This window comes from Manacus candei, unplaced genomic scaffold (assembly GCF_025592945.1).
Source record: "Manacus candei isolate 608988 ecotype Guabito, Panama unplaced genomic scaffold, ASM2559294v1 h1tg000069l, whole genome shotgun sequence".
NCBI classification, from domain to species: Eukaryota; Metazoa; Chordata; class Aves; order Passeriformes; family Pipridae; genus Manacus; species Manacus candei.
The window spans coordinates 3807126-3824415 of NW_026138117.1; the positions used below are offsets into that span (position 1 = coordinate 3807126).

General features: G+C 37.8%; 2 protein-coding genes across 4 annotated transcripts in view; one reads left to right on the forward strand and one right to left on the reverse strand.

The window, feature by feature from the left end:
- Nucleotides 1–17290, forward strand: part of EIF5B (eukaryotic translation initiation factor 5B) — a 36567-nt gene that overhangs the window by 7463 nt on the left and 11814 nt on the right. The window contains exons 2-13 of the mRNA XM_051806790.1: nucleotides 5136–5261; nucleotides 5353–5440; nucleotides 5838–6489; nucleotides 6968–7188; nucleotides 7484–7634; nucleotides 9173–9268; nucleotides 10321–10407; nucleotides 11789–11878; nucleotides 14086–14381; nucleotides 15006–15113; nucleotides 15257–15367; nucleotides 16195–16262. Of these exons, the coding sequence (XP_051662750.1) occupies nucleotides 5136–5261; nucleotides 5353–5440; nucleotides 5838–6489; nucleotides 6968–7188; nucleotides 7484–7634; nucleotides 9173–9268; nucleotides 10321–10407; nucleotides 11789–11878; nucleotides 14086–14381; nucleotides 15006–15113; nucleotides 15257–15367; nucleotides 16195–16262 (2094 nt within the window). The remainder of the gene's footprint in view (nucleotides 1–5135; nucleotides 5262–5352; nucleotides 5441–5837; nucleotides 6490–6967; nucleotides 7189–7483; nucleotides 7635–9172; nucleotides 9269–10320; nucleotides 10408–11788; nucleotides 11879–14085; nucleotides 14382–15005; nucleotides 15114–15256; nucleotides 15368–16194; nucleotides 16263–17290) is intronic.
- Nucleotides 16426–17290, reverse strand: part of REV1 (REV1 DNA directed polymerase) — a 72113-nt gene continuing 71248 nt past the window's right edge. For all 3 annotated transcript variants that reach the window (XM_051806785.1, XM_051806782.1, XM_051806787.1), the window contains one exon: nucleotides 16426–16509. In XM_051806785.1, coding sequence (XP_051662745.1) covers nucleotides 16462–16509 — 48 coding nt within the window. In that variant the 3' untranslated portion in view covers nucleotides 16426–16461. The remainder of the gene's footprint in view (nucleotides 16510–17290) is intronic.

Consider the following 17290-nt stretch of genomic DNA (forward strand, 5'->3'; position numbering starts at 1 on the left):
GCCCAGGAAGTCTTTCAGATTTCCATGCCTAGATTTTTCTGTTACAGAGCCTATATTGCATGCAGTATCTGTCCTTTGTATGGAAGCTTCACACTGTGGAAATCCCTTAATAATGAGTATATAAACTATGCCAGTACTTGGAGTAATTTTTTTAACCTTCCATGAAAAAGTGAAGTGATAGTTATAGTTTACTTGTAACTGTTCTGATGTACTTTGTTAAGAAGCGTTGATAGTTTTTATCTTATTTCAGAATTGTAAGTTTAAGTCTTGACTTGAAGCATGACAGCTTCTGCTCTGGTGAGCAGTGCACTGCTGAGCACCTGTAATAAACTGGGAAAGAAAAGGTGAAACTTCAAACTTTAAAAATACATCTTGCTAATTGTGAACAAGTGTTAGAAACTGAACTTCACTAAGTGAGTTTGTTTTTAAACAAAATGGTACAGCATGCCTGTAAAAGACTAAAGCAAACCCTAGAATATGGAAATTAGGATTAATGTAAGTTTGAGCATCTGTAAATTAAAGCTTGTGTTAGGGTCAACTCTGGCCTCCATATGGCTTCCACAGGGATTTTCTAGGTTCTGGCTGTTGCAGGCCATTGCATCAGAAAAATAAACTTGGTCCAAAACTGTGCTTGTTTCTCATGTTTTAAAAACATGATTTAATAGCTGAGGGGTTTGTTTGTTGTTTTTGTTATTGTTTCTAGTCTTAAATGTTGTTTCCTTGGTGTACTAGCAAGAGAAACACAGCAGCGTTGGTTTTCTCCTACAGAATGTGCATCTATCAGTCACGAAATTTTTTTCCACCTTTCTGAGTCAATAGCTTGCAGCTGTGTGGGATCTTGTAAGTAGGAGAGCTACTGGCTGTCTTTGTACATCTGACTGAGCAGCGGTAGGTGACAGCTCTGTTTTCCTGTTTTCATCTTCCCACTGAAAAAAAAAATCATACTTTGTCTTATAGGCAGGATTTGGGATTGTAGCTTTATTTGTTGCTCATTTTGTTTAACATGTAATGTGAGCAGCTTAGATTGTGTTTTGGGTATCACTCTGTTACTGGCCTGATTTGATGGTTTGTTTGCATGAGAGATGTTACTGAATTTCCTCTGTCAGTCATACCTGTCTTAAAAATCTCCAAAACTTATCTGGGATGGTCTGGATGATCCTGGTTAGGTACAGAATGGTGTGTTAGCACAGCATTTAATTAGTAACCGAGTTAATATTCAGGATTCTATCCTTTCCTCATGTAATGAGGCTTTCCTCATGTAATATCAGTTTCCATTAGTTTATGCAGACAACTTATACTGGAACCCTTTTGGGCAGCAGTTGATTTCTTAATGTCATTTCTAGGGCATTAAGGTAAGTATTTTTTCAGTGTAAAGTATGTAAATGTGCTGTTTTAAAAATGCTTTGGAATACTGTTAAGTCCTATATTGCTGTAATCCTGCTTAAATGGCAAAAGGCAGTGAAATTGTGTAGGGGAAATGTAAAGCACTTTTTCTTTTTGATTAGTAATGTAATTCCAAAGAAAAATGGGTTTGTTTGGTATCTGAAATGTAGTGATCTCTGTGTACTTGTTATTGATTACTGCTCTCTCCTTTAATTAATCTGACTGCTGTGTCTTTTTCCACTGCAGAGTTTTGCCTTATATTAGGCACAAACCTCCATGGAGTAATGTCTGCAGCCATTTGTTTTGAAAATTGCTTGTTTTGGATTGAGTGAAGTACACACACCTTACTCCTAGTGTAATTTAATGCATTGAAGTGCTGTATTAGCAGTATCAGAGCTCTTTTTATATCTGGCAGCAAAAACAGAGGCTGGAATCAAAAGATATGAATAAGAGAGGTAGCTTAGGCTTCACTTGTGAAACAAAGACAAAGGAAAATCAGGGAAGTAACCCCTTCTCAGCAGTGAAGTAGCACTGTTTTCATTTTTTCACTTTCTAGACCCCCTTGAGCCTCTTATGTCAGGGAAGCATGGGGTTATTTTTTTGGTGTAAAGCATTATGAGCTTGATGGTCTAAGGTAGTGAGGCTGTGAAATCTGTTTACAAAGTCTTCATGCAAAAGCATTTTGAGGTCAAAATTGAAAACTATTTGAGTATATTCTGGTCCTTTCAGGTTCCTGTATCAGGCCCTCTTAGGGTTGAACCCTTGTAAAGGCTGAGTGGAGACCTTTTGGAGATCTCAAGGAAGAGGTTCTTGCAAGAGCGTTCGCGTTTTTGAAACGTGTTTGGGGACTACTTAAAAAAAGTTTACTGGTAGAAGTTCCTGGGTGTATCTAACAATGCCAATAGGAAAGAAGCTTTCCTGGTGTGGATCCAACTGTAGTGGTTTCCTTATAAGAATCTCCCAGGATGAGGGAGAGCACCTTCTCAATCTTCTATTTGACTTTCTTTTATTATGAAATCCTAGTGGACTATTATTAGAGTTTTAAAAGGTAAGGAAATTCAAGGTCAGTATGGGAATAAACTTGTGGTAATGGAAGCCAGTGTTTGAATTCCTTTAGCTTTCCAGTGATATTTTTGCTTGTCAATTCTTAAGAATTATAGCTGTATATATGGCTGTATATATAAGTGCATGCAGCCTTAATTTTACTTCATTGAGGAAGCTTGCTGTGTCACTTCTTAGTAAATGGAAGCGTAGTGGAAAGTATAGGTTATTTTTCAGAAACTAAGCAGTAGAAGCCAAATTTGGAAAGGCTTTTATACTATATTGATGCCACTATTGTGACAGCTGGACAGTCTTTATTATTATTCCTAAACTGTTCTTGCTGGTGAGCGTTAGAGCTTAATGTCTGTGAATTAGTTTCTTCAGTGTTTGATTTGAGACTTTTTTTTTCCCCCAAAGAAGTTTTCTTCCTCAAGGTTCAGTTGAAGTGAGTTGATTTAACAGCAAATAAACCCTCACCCCCTTAAAGCCTGTGTGCTGGAAAGCATAACAGAACACAGGCATCTTCTTTGCTTGTAGCAAAAAACCCTTGTGTTTTATGTTTGGACATAACTTTCTGCTAAGTTGTAATGTGAAAAGTCAGCCTTGAGAATATCTGTGTGAAATATAAGCTGTTAAAGGACTGGTGCTTTGGTATCTGTACAACCACATGGTTAAGATCCTGTAGTAATGGGAGCAGTACGGCCTTGGAGTTGTAGTAGAGCATGTGTTTTGGTCTCTTTAGACTGTTTCAGGCTTGGATTTGACTCAGTCTCCTCCGTTAACTCCTAGAGCAGAAGGAGGTGAGCAAATGTGCTTAATAAACTTGATATTCTGCAATTAATGCAAAAAACAAGTGTGAGGGCCCTTGTGTAGGCCTAGGTGTAGTATAGTTAGCCTGAGATTAGGGCTTTAATTCTAGGTGTAGAGATGAATGACATTTTTATTTCAGCTGTTACCCCTGGTGTACAGCCAGTTAAACTGCTTAAAAAACCAGCTCCTCAATGCTGAAACATCAAGTGAGCTTAAGGGGGAAATGGCCAAAAAGTTTATTTTCTCTTGAGGAGGTGAGGATTGCTTTAGAAATCTTTCATTAACTATTCGAGAGAACCATTTCTTTTGACGAATGTACTACTAATCATGTCAGCACGTAGGAAGTGTTTCTAGGTATATTTAAGGTTTATATTTTCCTCTCTTGACTAAAAGTAAGTATCTCTGGTGATGCAGGTGCTGTACCACGAGGTGCTTTGTTGTACTGCTTTTTATTTGTTCAGTCTACATAGAAGAAAATTTAAGATCTTAAAAAATACAAGTAATCAATCTTGGCCTTTAAAACATGAAGTGCATTGTTGCTTAGTTGTGCTATTGTCTCATAAACAGTGTTTGGTGACTTGCATATTCCCAATACTTGGCATAAGTTGGGTTTGTGAATGTCAGCATTCACTTGTAAATGTGAATTTAAAGTTGTAAATTGTAAAATTTTACAACTGTAAAATGATTCAGCCCTTTCCTTTTGTGAAGAGAAATATAACTTAGACTTACTGAATTTCAGGATCTGTAAATGAATAATTAAATACTTGATTTTCTTTATTAAGATTCAACTCCTGGGTTTATAAACTGGTGAGGCCGAAGTGCTCTAGTAGTTTAGAATTTGCTGATATCTTGAAAACCCTGAATTTGGAATAAATTAATTTCCCTTATTTTCTGGTTATAGTTTCTGGTACTTGGTGGGTCAGCCCTTGACTGATTTGTCCTAAGTGGGTGGTAGTGATTAAGTGAAATTGTGTTTTCTGCCCACGTGTCTAAGAAAGAGTTAAATGAGATATTAACAGCTTATTGATTAAATGGTTCTTGAAACTGCAGGTTGTGATAAAAGTAGTGTCCTAATATTTGCTACTTTATAGACCAGTTTCAGTCTGAGAACTGAACTTCTAAGTGTGAAGCAGGGAAATAAGTAAGTCTCCTTTCTTACAATTGTATTTTGAGCATGTTTAGGTGGTAAAACATCTGGACAAAAACTTTCAGCTTTCTTTAGGCTTGAGAGAGGTAATACTAAGGCAAGTGGTGAAAATGAACTGCATTGGTATTTTTTATGGGCTGCTTTAGAGTCTGGCTTGGGCCTGAACTCTGTTCCTCTGTGTGGCTTATTTTCTTAAAAGATAAAAATAAAATTTTCAGTCTGATGGCAAAGCACAGGCAACTTATTGTAAGGTGGAAGCTGTAAAGAACTTCCACTTGTTTGCTAAAGGGTGTTTAAGGGAGCGGATAAGTACCTCTTAGCAGATTTTCCTGCTTATAAATTGCAAAATTTCTTCTATTTATGCTTCGTTTTTACACTTTCAGTGTGGTGGCTGCTTTTCTGTCAGTGACACAGACTGTGATTTGAAGGGCTAAAAAACTTATCTTTTGAAGGAACAAAGTCAAATAGTCTAGTTACATTCTTTCAGGAAGTTATATCAAATCTCACAGCTAAACTTTTAAAGTCAGTGTTGCAAGAACTGAATGTGTTTTACTGTTCCACCTTCCTTCATGGGGAGGACATGAATGAAGGGTAACAGTGCATAATAGTTAAATATGGGGGGGGTTTCCCTTGCATTGCTTATGTTTTGTGAATGATTTTGCATTTTGAAGCTTTTGTTTTATGCAGATGGCTTCTACTTATGTAAACTTAACGTTTGAAGTCTTGAAAATGCTGCTTTCCTTCCCCATTTTAGTGCAAAAGATGATATTGATATTGATGCCCTTGCTGCCGAGATAGAAGGTGCAGGAGCTGCAAAGGATCAAGAGCCTCAGAAATCCAAAGGCAAAAAGAAAAAAGAGAAGAAGAAACAGGATTTTGAGTAAGTTTGGGGTTTTTTCCTATCTGTCTGATTTTATTCCATTATCCAAAACCTCAGTTACTTAAGTACCCTAACTTCTTTCTTATTTTAGTGAAGATGATATCCTGAAGGAGCTGGAGGAACTGTCAATAGAGGCGCAAGGAGGGAAAGTTGACAGGGAACAGCCTTCTACAGGAAAGGTGAACACTGAGAGGGAGGTGGGCTTTTTAACAGAAAATTATTAAAATATGAGACACCTCTGTCCCAGAGAAGTTGTAGTGATACAGTGTAGTTGGAGATCCTATGTGAAACATGCAGCTAACATGTTTTTTTAATTATACTTGATCATATTTTCATAGTAAAGTCAATTGTGGAAGATTTTACCAGAAGCCATGTCTTCATGCTAATAATTATTCAAAGCCAATCAGAAGAAATTTTAATTGGGGCTGAGGTATGGTACACTCAGAAGGAATAGTTATTGCTTTCAAACTTTGTCTTCAGTATTAGAGGCTTTTCTTCTTATATCTCAATGCTGCTTCTTAGCTCATGATGGCAAGTAATTTTTCATGGCTGATTATTGAATTGTTTAATTACCAGGTTGAAAATGACAATGAAGAAAGCTTATCAAAACAAGATAAAAAAAGGAAAGGAAAGAGTAAAAAAGCCAATCTGGAAAATGACTATGACAGTGAGGAAGTGGAAGATAAAGATAAAAAATCTAAGAAAACTCAGAAAGCAAAACAAGACATGCTTTCTGGCAGTGATGATGATGATCATGAGACACGGCTTAAGAAGGGCAAAGGGAAAACTCAGAAGTCAAATAAAAAACAAGATTTGTCAGAAGAAGATGAATCTAATACTAAGAAAAGCAAAGAGCGTGGGGGTGGAGTGTCTACAGGTGAGAGTGGTGATGAATCGGATGATGTCTCCCAATCTAGAAAAGGACAAAAGAAAAACCAAAAGCAAAAGTCTGCTCCTGCTGCTGAAAGTGGGGATGATGAAGAAGAACCTTCATTCAAAGTAAAAACGGTGGCCCAGAAGAAGGCAGAAAAAAAAGAACGTGAAAGGAAAAAACGCGAAGAAGAAAAAGCCAAACTCAGGAAGCAGAAAGAGAAGGAAGAATTAGAAGGTGGTAAAGAACCAGCAAAGCCAAAAGAATCTCTAAAAAAATCTGAAGAGAAGGCCTCTCCTGAAAACACAGCAGTCTCTGGCCCTGGGGAAAAAGGAGAGACTCCTGCAGGAACAGAGGGTTTGTAACACAGTTCCTAAACCTGTAATTCAAACACTATGGCTTTTATAAGGCCAAAGAGGCGGCAGGCAGTGAGGAGAGTTTGTTGGTTTATTTTGAATTGTGCATACTAGACATTTGGTAGCCTTGTCTGCCTCTCTGTGTTGGCTCATATGTGGCTGTGTTTTCTGGCCTGTAGTTTGTTCAGATACATGAGAAAATAAAAGCCAGATAGAGAATTCTTATTACAATATATGATTATGGTTCTGTATTGCAAGAGTACTTTTTCACTTCCCAGTTATTCTGTTACTTTAAAGCTTCAGGCCCTGACTTTGGAACTTAAGAGACAGTTTTGTTGTTTGTGTTATGAAGTGTTTATGTAGAAGCCAGTGAAAATGTTCCTCATTTGGTGTTATTTATCATATTTCAAACATTAATTGTATTTAGAGTATCTTTGAAATTTCTGGGGTTTTTGAATGTATGCCTCTTCTTTCTGTAGCTGATGACAATGAGGGGGACAAAAAGAAAAAAGACAAGAAAAAAAAGAAAGGTGAGAAAGAAGAAAAAGAGAAAGAGAAGAAAAAGGGTCCCAGTAAAGCCACTGTTAAAGCTATGCAAGAGGCCCTGGCTAAAATGAAAGAGGAAGAGGAAAGGGCAAAACGAGAGGAGGAAGAACGCATCAGACGACTGGAGGAACTGGAAGCAAAGCGGAAAGAGGAGGTACCGTATATGTCACTCCAAGGATAAAATAAGGGAGAATGTAATCGTAATTAGTATGCTTGCTGGTGCAGTTGGTGAATGATACTCTCAAGTATGTGGTGTGACTGCTGGGGATGGCCCTGTGCAGGGCTAAGGGTTGGACTTGATGATCCTTGTGGATCCCTTCCAACTCAGCATATTCTGCAATTCCATGAATTGGTCCTTAATATGTTTGTCATGAACAGAATATACTGTTGGCCAGCTTTTGTGCGAAGCGTGCTCTAAAATTTCTGCATGTTTCTTTATCTTTTTCTAGGAACGATTAGAGCAAGAGAGGAAAGAAAGAAAGAAACAGAAGGAAAAAGAGAGGAAGGAGCGTTTGAAGAAGGAGGGAAAGCTTTTAACAAAAGCTCAACGAGAAGCCAGAGCCAGAGCAGAGGCTACTCTTAAACTACTCCAAGCTCAGGGTAAGCAGTAAAGTTTAAAATAATAATAATTAAAAGAACCCCGAAAAACCCACTGAACCTTCATACCTGTTACTGCTCTGTTTGTGTGTTTCTCTTTGAAGTTAGGAGGGCAAGTACTTAGTGATTCCATGTAAAGCTACTCTGTTGTCAAGGAATGCAGTGTCTGTCTTCCTTCCCTGTCCCCCCCTTTTTTTTAAAGTAGGTTTAAATGTCTGTATTTTCATCTTACACTTTAAATATCCAACTTTTTAATGCATTCTACTTGCAGATTAAAGATGTTAGTTGTGAAACTTAGGAAAAAGCACTTAAAGAAGAGGCTTAGTCCAAAGGCCAGGAAAAGCAGATGGGCTATGCTGCAGATCTTGTAAGACCGGTGATCTGGATCTTGTTGAATTAATTCACAGGCTTAATTAGGCAAGGGCATTGTTTTGCCTCAAGTTAGCTAGTCCATGGGGATGATGTTATCCTCTTGGATTTGCAGGGGTATGTAGGAGCTTTCCTGTTTTTATGTGAAATATAATCTGTTCCCATTGCAATGAACTGAATTGTACCCAATATATTGTAAGTAAAATGTTCTGATTTGTTCTTGGTGACTGGTTTGCGACTGAAAAAGGAAACTCATTCATGAGTGCTGTGTATCTTTGTAGAGAACACTATCTGACAGTTTACTGGTGGGTGGATGTATAAATGTAGGAATCTCTGTAGCTAGTAAAGTATTTGGGGCTCTTAAATATACACAAAGACCATTTTCCCTTGGTCGTTGCTGTAGTTTATTAGAATCTTTCTGTTTATATGCCCCTACAATTGGATTTTTGTCAAATTTACAGTGTAAATCACACAGTACCTGAAGGAATCTTGAGTGTTTCAGAAGGCGCAGCAGTAATTAAATTATTAATTTGTCTTTGCAGCAAACTTCTGTCTTTGATTTAACCCCTTCATACATTACAGCACTTGCTTTCTGCTGAGGCAGAGATGAAGCTGGTGAATTGATCCTGGTGTTATTTTAATGCCTGAAACAATCAATGTTAAATAAAAAAAAATCCCAAACAAAGACCCCCCCCAACATGGAACAAAAGGGAAAATACTATCTGGTGAACAACCTTAAGCATTTAAGAAGAGTTGTGCCTCTGAACTACTCCAAATTGTCTGAAACTAGGACCATTGGCAAATAAGTTTTAAATGAGTTTTCACATAGAATGCTTTAAATTGTTAGACTGAGATACGTGTTCATGAAATCCTGTGCAGGTCTGTGATAACTTCAATCCTGCAATCTTCAAATCCGATTGGATTTATTGCTTATTTTTTGTTCGTCATCCCCTTCCCCCAGTTATCCAACTTCTTTTGGAGAGCATTCAGTAGTATCTGATGAATGATACTTCGATTGAGTTTTGCAGCTTTTGAATCCAGACTTTTAAAGAAGATAAAATATGATCGATCCTACTTTCCACTCTTCCTTCCTCCATCTTCCAACTTTGGAAAACATGTTCTTATTTAAACCAAAGTTTGTTTATTAGTTACCTGGATTTTTCTTTTTGCAGGTGTTGAAGTGCCATCCAAAGACTCTGTGCCAAAGAAGAGGCCAATATATGAAGACAAAAAGAGAAAGAAGCAGCAGCAGCCAGAAAATAAAGAAGGTGTGGTTTGCATGGATTCTTAATAAATTAATCATATTTCTGGAAGCTTTTATGTAAGAAATCAGTTAATGCTAAACTAATTGCACATCAGGGTGCCTCTGAGGTTCTTTTGACACCTCTACCCTCACATCCAAGTGCTGATGCCTTAGGATCCTAAAGTTATTTTGAAGGCTGCTCACTTAATCCTTTGTTTTACAGTCTACTTGACTGTTATTTTTTTCCCTAACCTGGGTATTGTCTTAAGATTTTCTAAATGTTGGAGATGTACAGGATGTAAAGGCCTTGTACAAATGTGACATTGTACACATGCACACAAATACTTTATGTGCATATGTAGGTCAAATACAAAGTAGTGTAAGTAATAATGACTTAGAATTAAGTCTAAGTTGATGTCCCAGGATGAAAGGGGATTGATCCTCATTTTAGTTCTGTTCTTTGTGGTGGAGACAGTTTGTTCACTTGTTTTCTTGTATATAAAAACAAATTTCAGTTCCTGGGTGCAAGTCATTCAGAGTAGTTCAAAGAGCTTGCATTTTTGAAACCTTACGATTTATTGCACTAGTTAGAGTAGGTTGAATGTGTCAGTTTTTTACTTTTGTGGTTCATGGCTTTCCTCTGGGGGTATTACTGTGGCTCTTTTCAAGACTAATCCTTAATTTAAAGAATTCAGATTTACTTCTTCTTTAGCTTTTTTTTTTTAATTTGACATGAGTTATGTGACTACTTAGCAATTAAGCAGTATGTGTAAAGAGTTGAAATGGTGCTTATCTGAATTGTGTTGGTGACTTTTTATTTTTAATGAAACAGAAGAGAAAGTATGGCTAGTTCATTAGTATTACTTCATTTTCTCTTGTCTTTTAAAGAAAATGAGGAGGCTTTTAAGGTCAAAAGCAATAGTAATCCTCTTAGCCAATAACTGACCTATCTCATAAATCTGTTCAACTGCTTAGAAAGCCAAATGTTTTCCAAATAAGCTGGCGTGGAGCTGTATGTCTCAGTTGGTTTGCACTTTGGAAGAATGTAGCAACCAATTTCCTGTCTTGCAATTTCAGAAAGCGTGGAGGTAACTTCCCCAGCTGAAGATGCTGTAGAACTGGAAACACTAGTGAAAGAAGACACTCCTCTTCCAGTAGAGCCAGGTTGGTAGTACATGCTAATAAGCTTCAAACACTTCAGCCTGTGTGTCACTGCTGCATGAAAGTTGTCGTACCTCATTGGATGGGGCTGAGGGACCATTCTTTCTTGAGGTAGTTGCCTTTTTTTATTTTTTCTTAAGGGAGGAACTGATGGAATTTTATGGAACAAAGAGGTGTGAAGCTTCAAAATGAAAGTGTAAAGGTCCCTTACTTATTCTGGGTGAGCTCCAGTGTTAAATTTGCTTAGGCAAGTAGCTCAAATAAGCACATTCATGCCTTATGATTCACTTCCCTGACTATTCATTTGCTTTTTACAAGGCCATTTGTCAGCAGTTAGGTGGAGATAGGGAGGAAATATGCTGCTTCTGGTGTTGATAGTGCAATATTCGCAGTGATTGTATTCTTTATGCCAGATGTTTTGCTTTCACGAGTGCTGAATACGGTGGATATGGGTGAGCTTGTGGAAACGAGTTACCAGCCTAGCAAGTGATTGTTACCTTCATTTCTGCCTATGCACAGTACTTGTTTTGTACTAGACTTCTTCCTCAGCAAGGAGACTGTTTCAATTTTTACCCTTATTCTTAAGTTAGACAAATACTGACAAAATGCAGGTTTTGAAAACAAAGCTGAATGTGTGCTCTAATTCTGGCTTATCTCATGATTGCCATTCCATTGCCTTAAGAAAAGGTCTCACTGGCAGAATGTTAGTTCCTAGTTAATATTCTAGCAGTGTGGAACCTACTCTTCATTTCAGAGAGTTGAAATTTCATAACTCAACATGAGCTGCAACAAATATATATTGTATAATGCCTGTTTTGGAGAGGGTTGCAAGTTTGCATTTTTCCACTTGTCTTTTATTAAGAGCTGCAGTCTCTTCATGTATCTGACTGAATTCCTGTTGAATTAATAAATTAAGTGCTTCTGAAATCCATGGTATAATTATATTGAGGCACCTGGAGTCCTTTTTATAGACAATTTGTATTTTCCCACTAGTTAAAATTATACTGCAACCCAACTTGTATTTGTGTTTCTCTTTCACTTTCTTACACATGGCTGACTGTTAAGTGGGCAGCCCCTTTCAGGGATCGTGGTTGTGGTAGAGGTTTTTGTGGCAGGCACTGGCACGATATGCAGACAGGAACTAGATGAGTAGATTTGCTGTGTCTTCCACAAAAATGTTTTGCTAGGCAAAGCTGCTAGGACTATACAATATTTGTGGAGAGAACTGTGGAGAGTCCTTATGGAATGTGGAGATATTTGATAGAATTATGATAACAAGTAACTTGGAAGTTGCATGTGTCAGTATGTCAGAAGAAGGGGCATCTAAAAACGTTGTATGTTGCTGGACTGACTGTTTCTTTTCCTTTAACGTTGGATTTCTTAGTTTCCGAAGAAAAGGAGGAAGAGGATGAAACTGAAGATGCAGGCTTGGATGACTGGGAAGCTATGGTTAGTGATGAAGATGGAGAGAAAGGTGGGCATGTAAATACTAAATGTGTGCATTTTCCGGCTAAGAGGTTTCTTTGGGCTGAGTTTCTTGTTTCTGTACAAAACTATTTTATTTAGATTTTTCCTCCACTTCAGTAGATAAATTGTGAGGTAAGTGATTATAAATAGATATAAGACCCTCTTCTCAAAGGCAGAGCTTTCAGAAGCTGCACAAATACTGCTTGAGACGACCCTTTGGAAATATTCATGGGTGTAGAGTTACCACCTAAAATAAATCAGTTGGAATTTTTTGTTCTTTTCTTATGGGACTGAAAATCCTCTTCTCTTAATATGTGCTTAAAACACATCTGGGAGTTCAGGGAAACTTTTACCTGGTGTTGTACTTCTCTAGTAATTGTTCCAAAGCCATAGGAGTTTCACTACACAAATCTAGCAACATCTAGGAGATGTACCTTTGAGACAACTTCTAAAGGAAGTGAGGGACAGAACGGTGTGAAGGTTAGTGGGCATGCAATATAGTAAGTTCTCTCCTACAAGGAAAGACTGAGAGAATTGGGATTGTTCAGCCTGGAAAAGAGAAGGCTTTAGGGTGACCTAATTGTGGCCTTTAGTACCTGAAGGGAGCCTACAAGAAAGATGGAGAGAGACTATTTACAAGAGTATGTAGTGACAGGACAAGGGGGAATGGATTCAAACTGAGAATAGGTTTAGTTTACATATTAGGAATAAATTCTTTACTGTGAGGGTGGTGAGACACTGGAATGGGTTGCCCAGAAAAGCTGTGGGTGCTCCATCTGTAGAAGTGCTCAAGGGTGGGCTGGATGGAACTCTGAGCAACCTGGTCTAGTGTCCCTGCCCATGGAAGTGGGGTTGGAAGAAGATGGTCTTTAAGATCCTTTCCAACCCAAACTGTTCTGTGATTCTGTGATATGCTTCTTTCAGAGGCAGATGAGGGGGAAAAAAGGAAAGAATTACCAGAACATCCATATTCCTGTGTATATATGCCAAAAGCCATATTCTGTCTGCACTCAACAGCAATTTTTATGGAGAACTAAGAGCTGCACAAGAGTCAGGAATAACTTCTCAGATATTTTCTTCCGGTTGGAGAAATGTGTATTGCTGTGAGCCATCCTGAGCAGGAGTCAGTTACTGCTCCTAGTGCTTCCATAACGTGTCTTCATTGGTTCCTATGCTCGAAGACTGTTTATTCATCAAGTACTTTTATTTGCTCAGGCCTGTACTTCTGACACCTGTGCTTTCAAGTGTGATACTTTATATGCAGATATGTACAGCAGTATGGATTTCATTCCAACACAAGTGTGTTCCTGTGGTGCTGGACTGTCCTGGTTTGAGTTCTGAGGGCTGCTCAGACTGTTTTAGTCTGGTGCCACTGTCCTGGGAGGACATAGCACTTCTTGCTGCTTGGATTTGAAGGCTCTGCCAATGGGATCCAGAAGAAGAGCTTTCCTGGGAATTAGATTTAGTGTATTACTAAGCTGATGGACTTTTAGCATAGTAAGGAAACATAATCTCTAAGAGCAGTGAGCCTCCTAACAGCACTGTAAGGAGGAGAATGCATGGCTTTAAAGTGTTCCTTGTGTGTTCCAAGTGTTAGCTTGCCTCTTATGGTTTCTGAACTAATTGTAGATGGGACGCTTTCAAAGAAAGAAAATTACTTTTTGATAGTTCTTTTTCTTTGTTTACTGAAGAATTCCCCTGAAAAATATTAATCTTCTCTGAACAGTCTAAGAAAATGTTAAGATGAGATTCTTTTATAGGTGTAGGAGAGATCATTTGTTCTAATTGTTACGTCTGCTTAAATGTGTGTTCCTGATCAGTAGCATGCAGAACCCATATAGGAATGAATTTGGAGTATTTTGGCTTTCTTTTTAAAGGTGTTGGTGCATTCATTCCTTTATGAAGTGCATACAGCTTTAAAGGATGTCATTTTGTCTGAGTATCTGCAAGTAAAGTCAAGTATAAATGTGCTGATATCATTCTTTCCCCCAGCCCAAACTCGCTCTGCTTGCCTGAATTCTAAACACAAGTCAGCAGCTCTAAACATGAAACACTTTTACACTGCAAGTTGAAAAATTATCTTGACAAGCACTTAGTGTAGTACCTACTCTGTCCTCACTCTTCTGGAGTAGTCTCTCTTTTTACTTCTTGTTACCATCTCCCCCACAGCTATGAATTTAATAGAGAATTTTTACTTCAATTTTTTTTTGACAGAGAGCAAACCTGTTCACATTGAAGTCAAAGAACAAAATGAAGTGGATGAGGAAGAGGAGGAAGAAGATGAGGAGGAGGAAGAGGAAGAAGAGAGTGAAGAATCTGAAGACAGTGAAGGCAGTGAAGATGAGGATGAAAAGACTTCAGATGAGAGAGAGGCAGACTCCCAAGCTATTGGAAAACAATCTATGGAAAAAAAGACCAGCAAGGAAATCAGCTCTGATTCTGAGTACGACTCTGACGATGACCGCACTAAGGAAGAGCGTGCTTATGACAAAGCTAAACGGAGAATTGAGGTATTGAGATACAGTCGGACTCTTGTGTTGTATAAGAAACAACTTAATTTTCAGTTAATTGAAAAGCCTTTTTGTCAAATTTGTCAAAATGATGGCCATGTCAGGACTAATGTTTAGGCAGGTTCAGAAATTGTGTTAATTAAGAAAAAAACACCTGGTTTCATCTGAAGATGAAGTATTTGCTTTTAGGCAACTTGACCACAAAAATGACAACTTCAGTGTTGTTCCTCTCCACCTCTCTCCCTCCTGGAGAAAGAGGCTTCTATCATTACAAGTAGATATTTCCAAGTTTTAAAAGGTGTGTTTAAACTGTTCAACACTTTTGTGGCTGCTGATGTTCTTGGTTTCTTCACCCGAGATACTTCTTCAGAATGCACCATCAACAAAGCTACATGTTAGTGGATATAATAACTTAGACTGCTAGACTGTAACCAAAACCAACCAAACAAGAACTTATCTGTTAGTTGAAAATTTTTGATTTGCCAAAAGAGGGATGGCAGACCTTGAATTGCCTTGAAAATGTAAGTCCTGCAGTTAGCAACGTGTTTGTATGTATGTAATCAAGTCAAGAGGTGAGGTGTGGCTTCTGGTTTATGCTTACCAATTTTTGTGTCTTTTATATAGAAGCGCCGAGCTGAAAACAGCAAAAATATGAACACTGAAAAGCTCAGAGCGCCAGTTATCTGTGTCCTGGGGCACGTAGACACGGGCAAGACCAAAATTTTAGATAAGGTAAGGTGTGGAGTGTGAAGGCACTGCTGTGTGTCGTGTTTATGCATGTGTTTTTTTTGGTTGAAGACAGAAATAATTAAAATGTGCTCAGAGAACTTCAGTCTCTTACATGTAAGTATTTCTGGTCTATTTTTTGTCTTTAGCTTCGCCACACTCACGTGCAGGACAGTGAGGCTGGTGGTATCACTCAGCAGATTGGTGCAACTAATGTTCCCCTTGAAGCTATTAATGAGCAAACCAAGATGGTGAAAAATGTAAGTTGCAGCACTTCAACAACTGTTTCTTAAATATGAAATGTAAACTAATTAAGGTCGTGTGAGATTTCCTGACATGGACAGATGTCCTTATCCCCCATCTCTAATTTTTTTTTTTTATTTTTTAAATTCTTATCCTTCCCCCACCAAAGAGGAGGCTGTATCATTTTTCATTTTAGTTGATACATTTGGTTTCAATTAATGCATTGTCCTTTCTGCAGAAAAATATGCAAATACTGGTTACTCTGTTCTGGACAGTGCATATATGTCCATAGACTGCTTATTTGTCATTATTTTGATTGTAAATTGAGACTTTTTGAAATCTACTGAGTATATTTTCTGTTAAACTTACCATTTGCTGTATGTGCTGGAATTGGGCCAGTACCTGGGTGATTCATTTTTGTGTTACAGAAATAGCAACTGTTCTGTATTGCTTGTTTTGGTACTATATCCTATTTTGCTTGTGGCAGCAGCTGACTGAAAAGCCTTAGTAGTGATGGCTTTTTCCAAGATTTTTTCAGTGTATTAAATATGTAAAGTGAGGGGAGAGGAGAAAATAATCAAGACAAGGATGATAAATCTCACTACCCTGTAGGCTGCCTTGTCTTACAGGTTTTAGCTTATGGCCACTTGATACCTAGGGGAATGTGCTACTTTAATATTGAAATGAACTTTGGCTGATTTGGTTTATGAAGAGTGCTGGCCTTTCTTAATATATGTGTCTGGATTTTTGAAGTGCAGGCTATCAGTACTGTTGCCAGCTCTTATTTTGTTTGTTTTAATTCTTGTGCAATCTCTATAAGAGAACTAATATTTTGAAATGTTAGTTTGACAGAGAGAACATAAAAATTCCAGGCATGCTGATAATTGACACTCCAGGACATGAGTCTTTCAGGTAACGTTTTCTCACAATGTTGTACTTATCAGAAGTGACAACTAAAACATATTTTTAACAAAGTGCGAGGTTTTTGCCTAATTCATTGTGTTAGTCCTCACTTGAAAAAAAGCCGAACAAAACCAAACTATAAAGAGAAGGAATAAGTGGATTTGCTTCATTTGCAGGTGCTTTTTATATCTGGTTAATTGCTGGCCTTTTATAGCTGATTAATTTTCTGTCTTCGTGCCAGTTGAGCCATGAATATCTGAAAAAGCATGTAAATAAATAGTTAGTGTACTGAGAGGAAAGACAGAAGCAGGAAGCTAGCTGGAGAAGGAAAGGTGAGGATTTCAGGTGACCTAAGTACTCTGCTATGAAAAATTAAAACTTCTGTCCTAATCTCCGGTTCATAGTGTCAATGTTAAGGTAACTGAGTTGGTAAGACCGGGAGTTACTAATTGCACAAATCATCTGAGTCTTAGCAGACATCAGATACTGTCTGGGAACACCAGTGGCATGCAGGCAAGCCACTGAATCAGCTTTAAGGTTAAAACGTGGCATGCATAACTGAGCTCACTGGGACGAAATCTCCAAACAGAAAGATTAAGAGTTAAGTATAAACTTCTGCAAGCACTGAAATGCCATGTTGTGGGACACTTGGTAATGTCCAGATCAGTACCTTGGCATCTTACCACTTACAGTTCTTCCATCTTCTAGCCAGGTTTTGTTTGGCACCAAAGATGTGATAGTCTGTTTATATTGTTTAAAAAATATAACATTGTATACGTAGTGCTTATGTAGCATTGTAAAAAAAAAAGGTCTTGTTCAGATTTTGCACTCCTGTATTTCACTTTAACTGTCCTAATTCTCGCTCAGGAAATGATCAGAACATGTCTTACATGATAAAAATATATAATAATATGAGAACTATTGGGAGAATAATAGTTTCTTATTTTTGCTTACACATACCTTAATAAATTCTATTAAATTTGCAAAGTGTCATTTGAACACTTTTTTTATATAGTTTCCATTTTTGAGGGGAAATA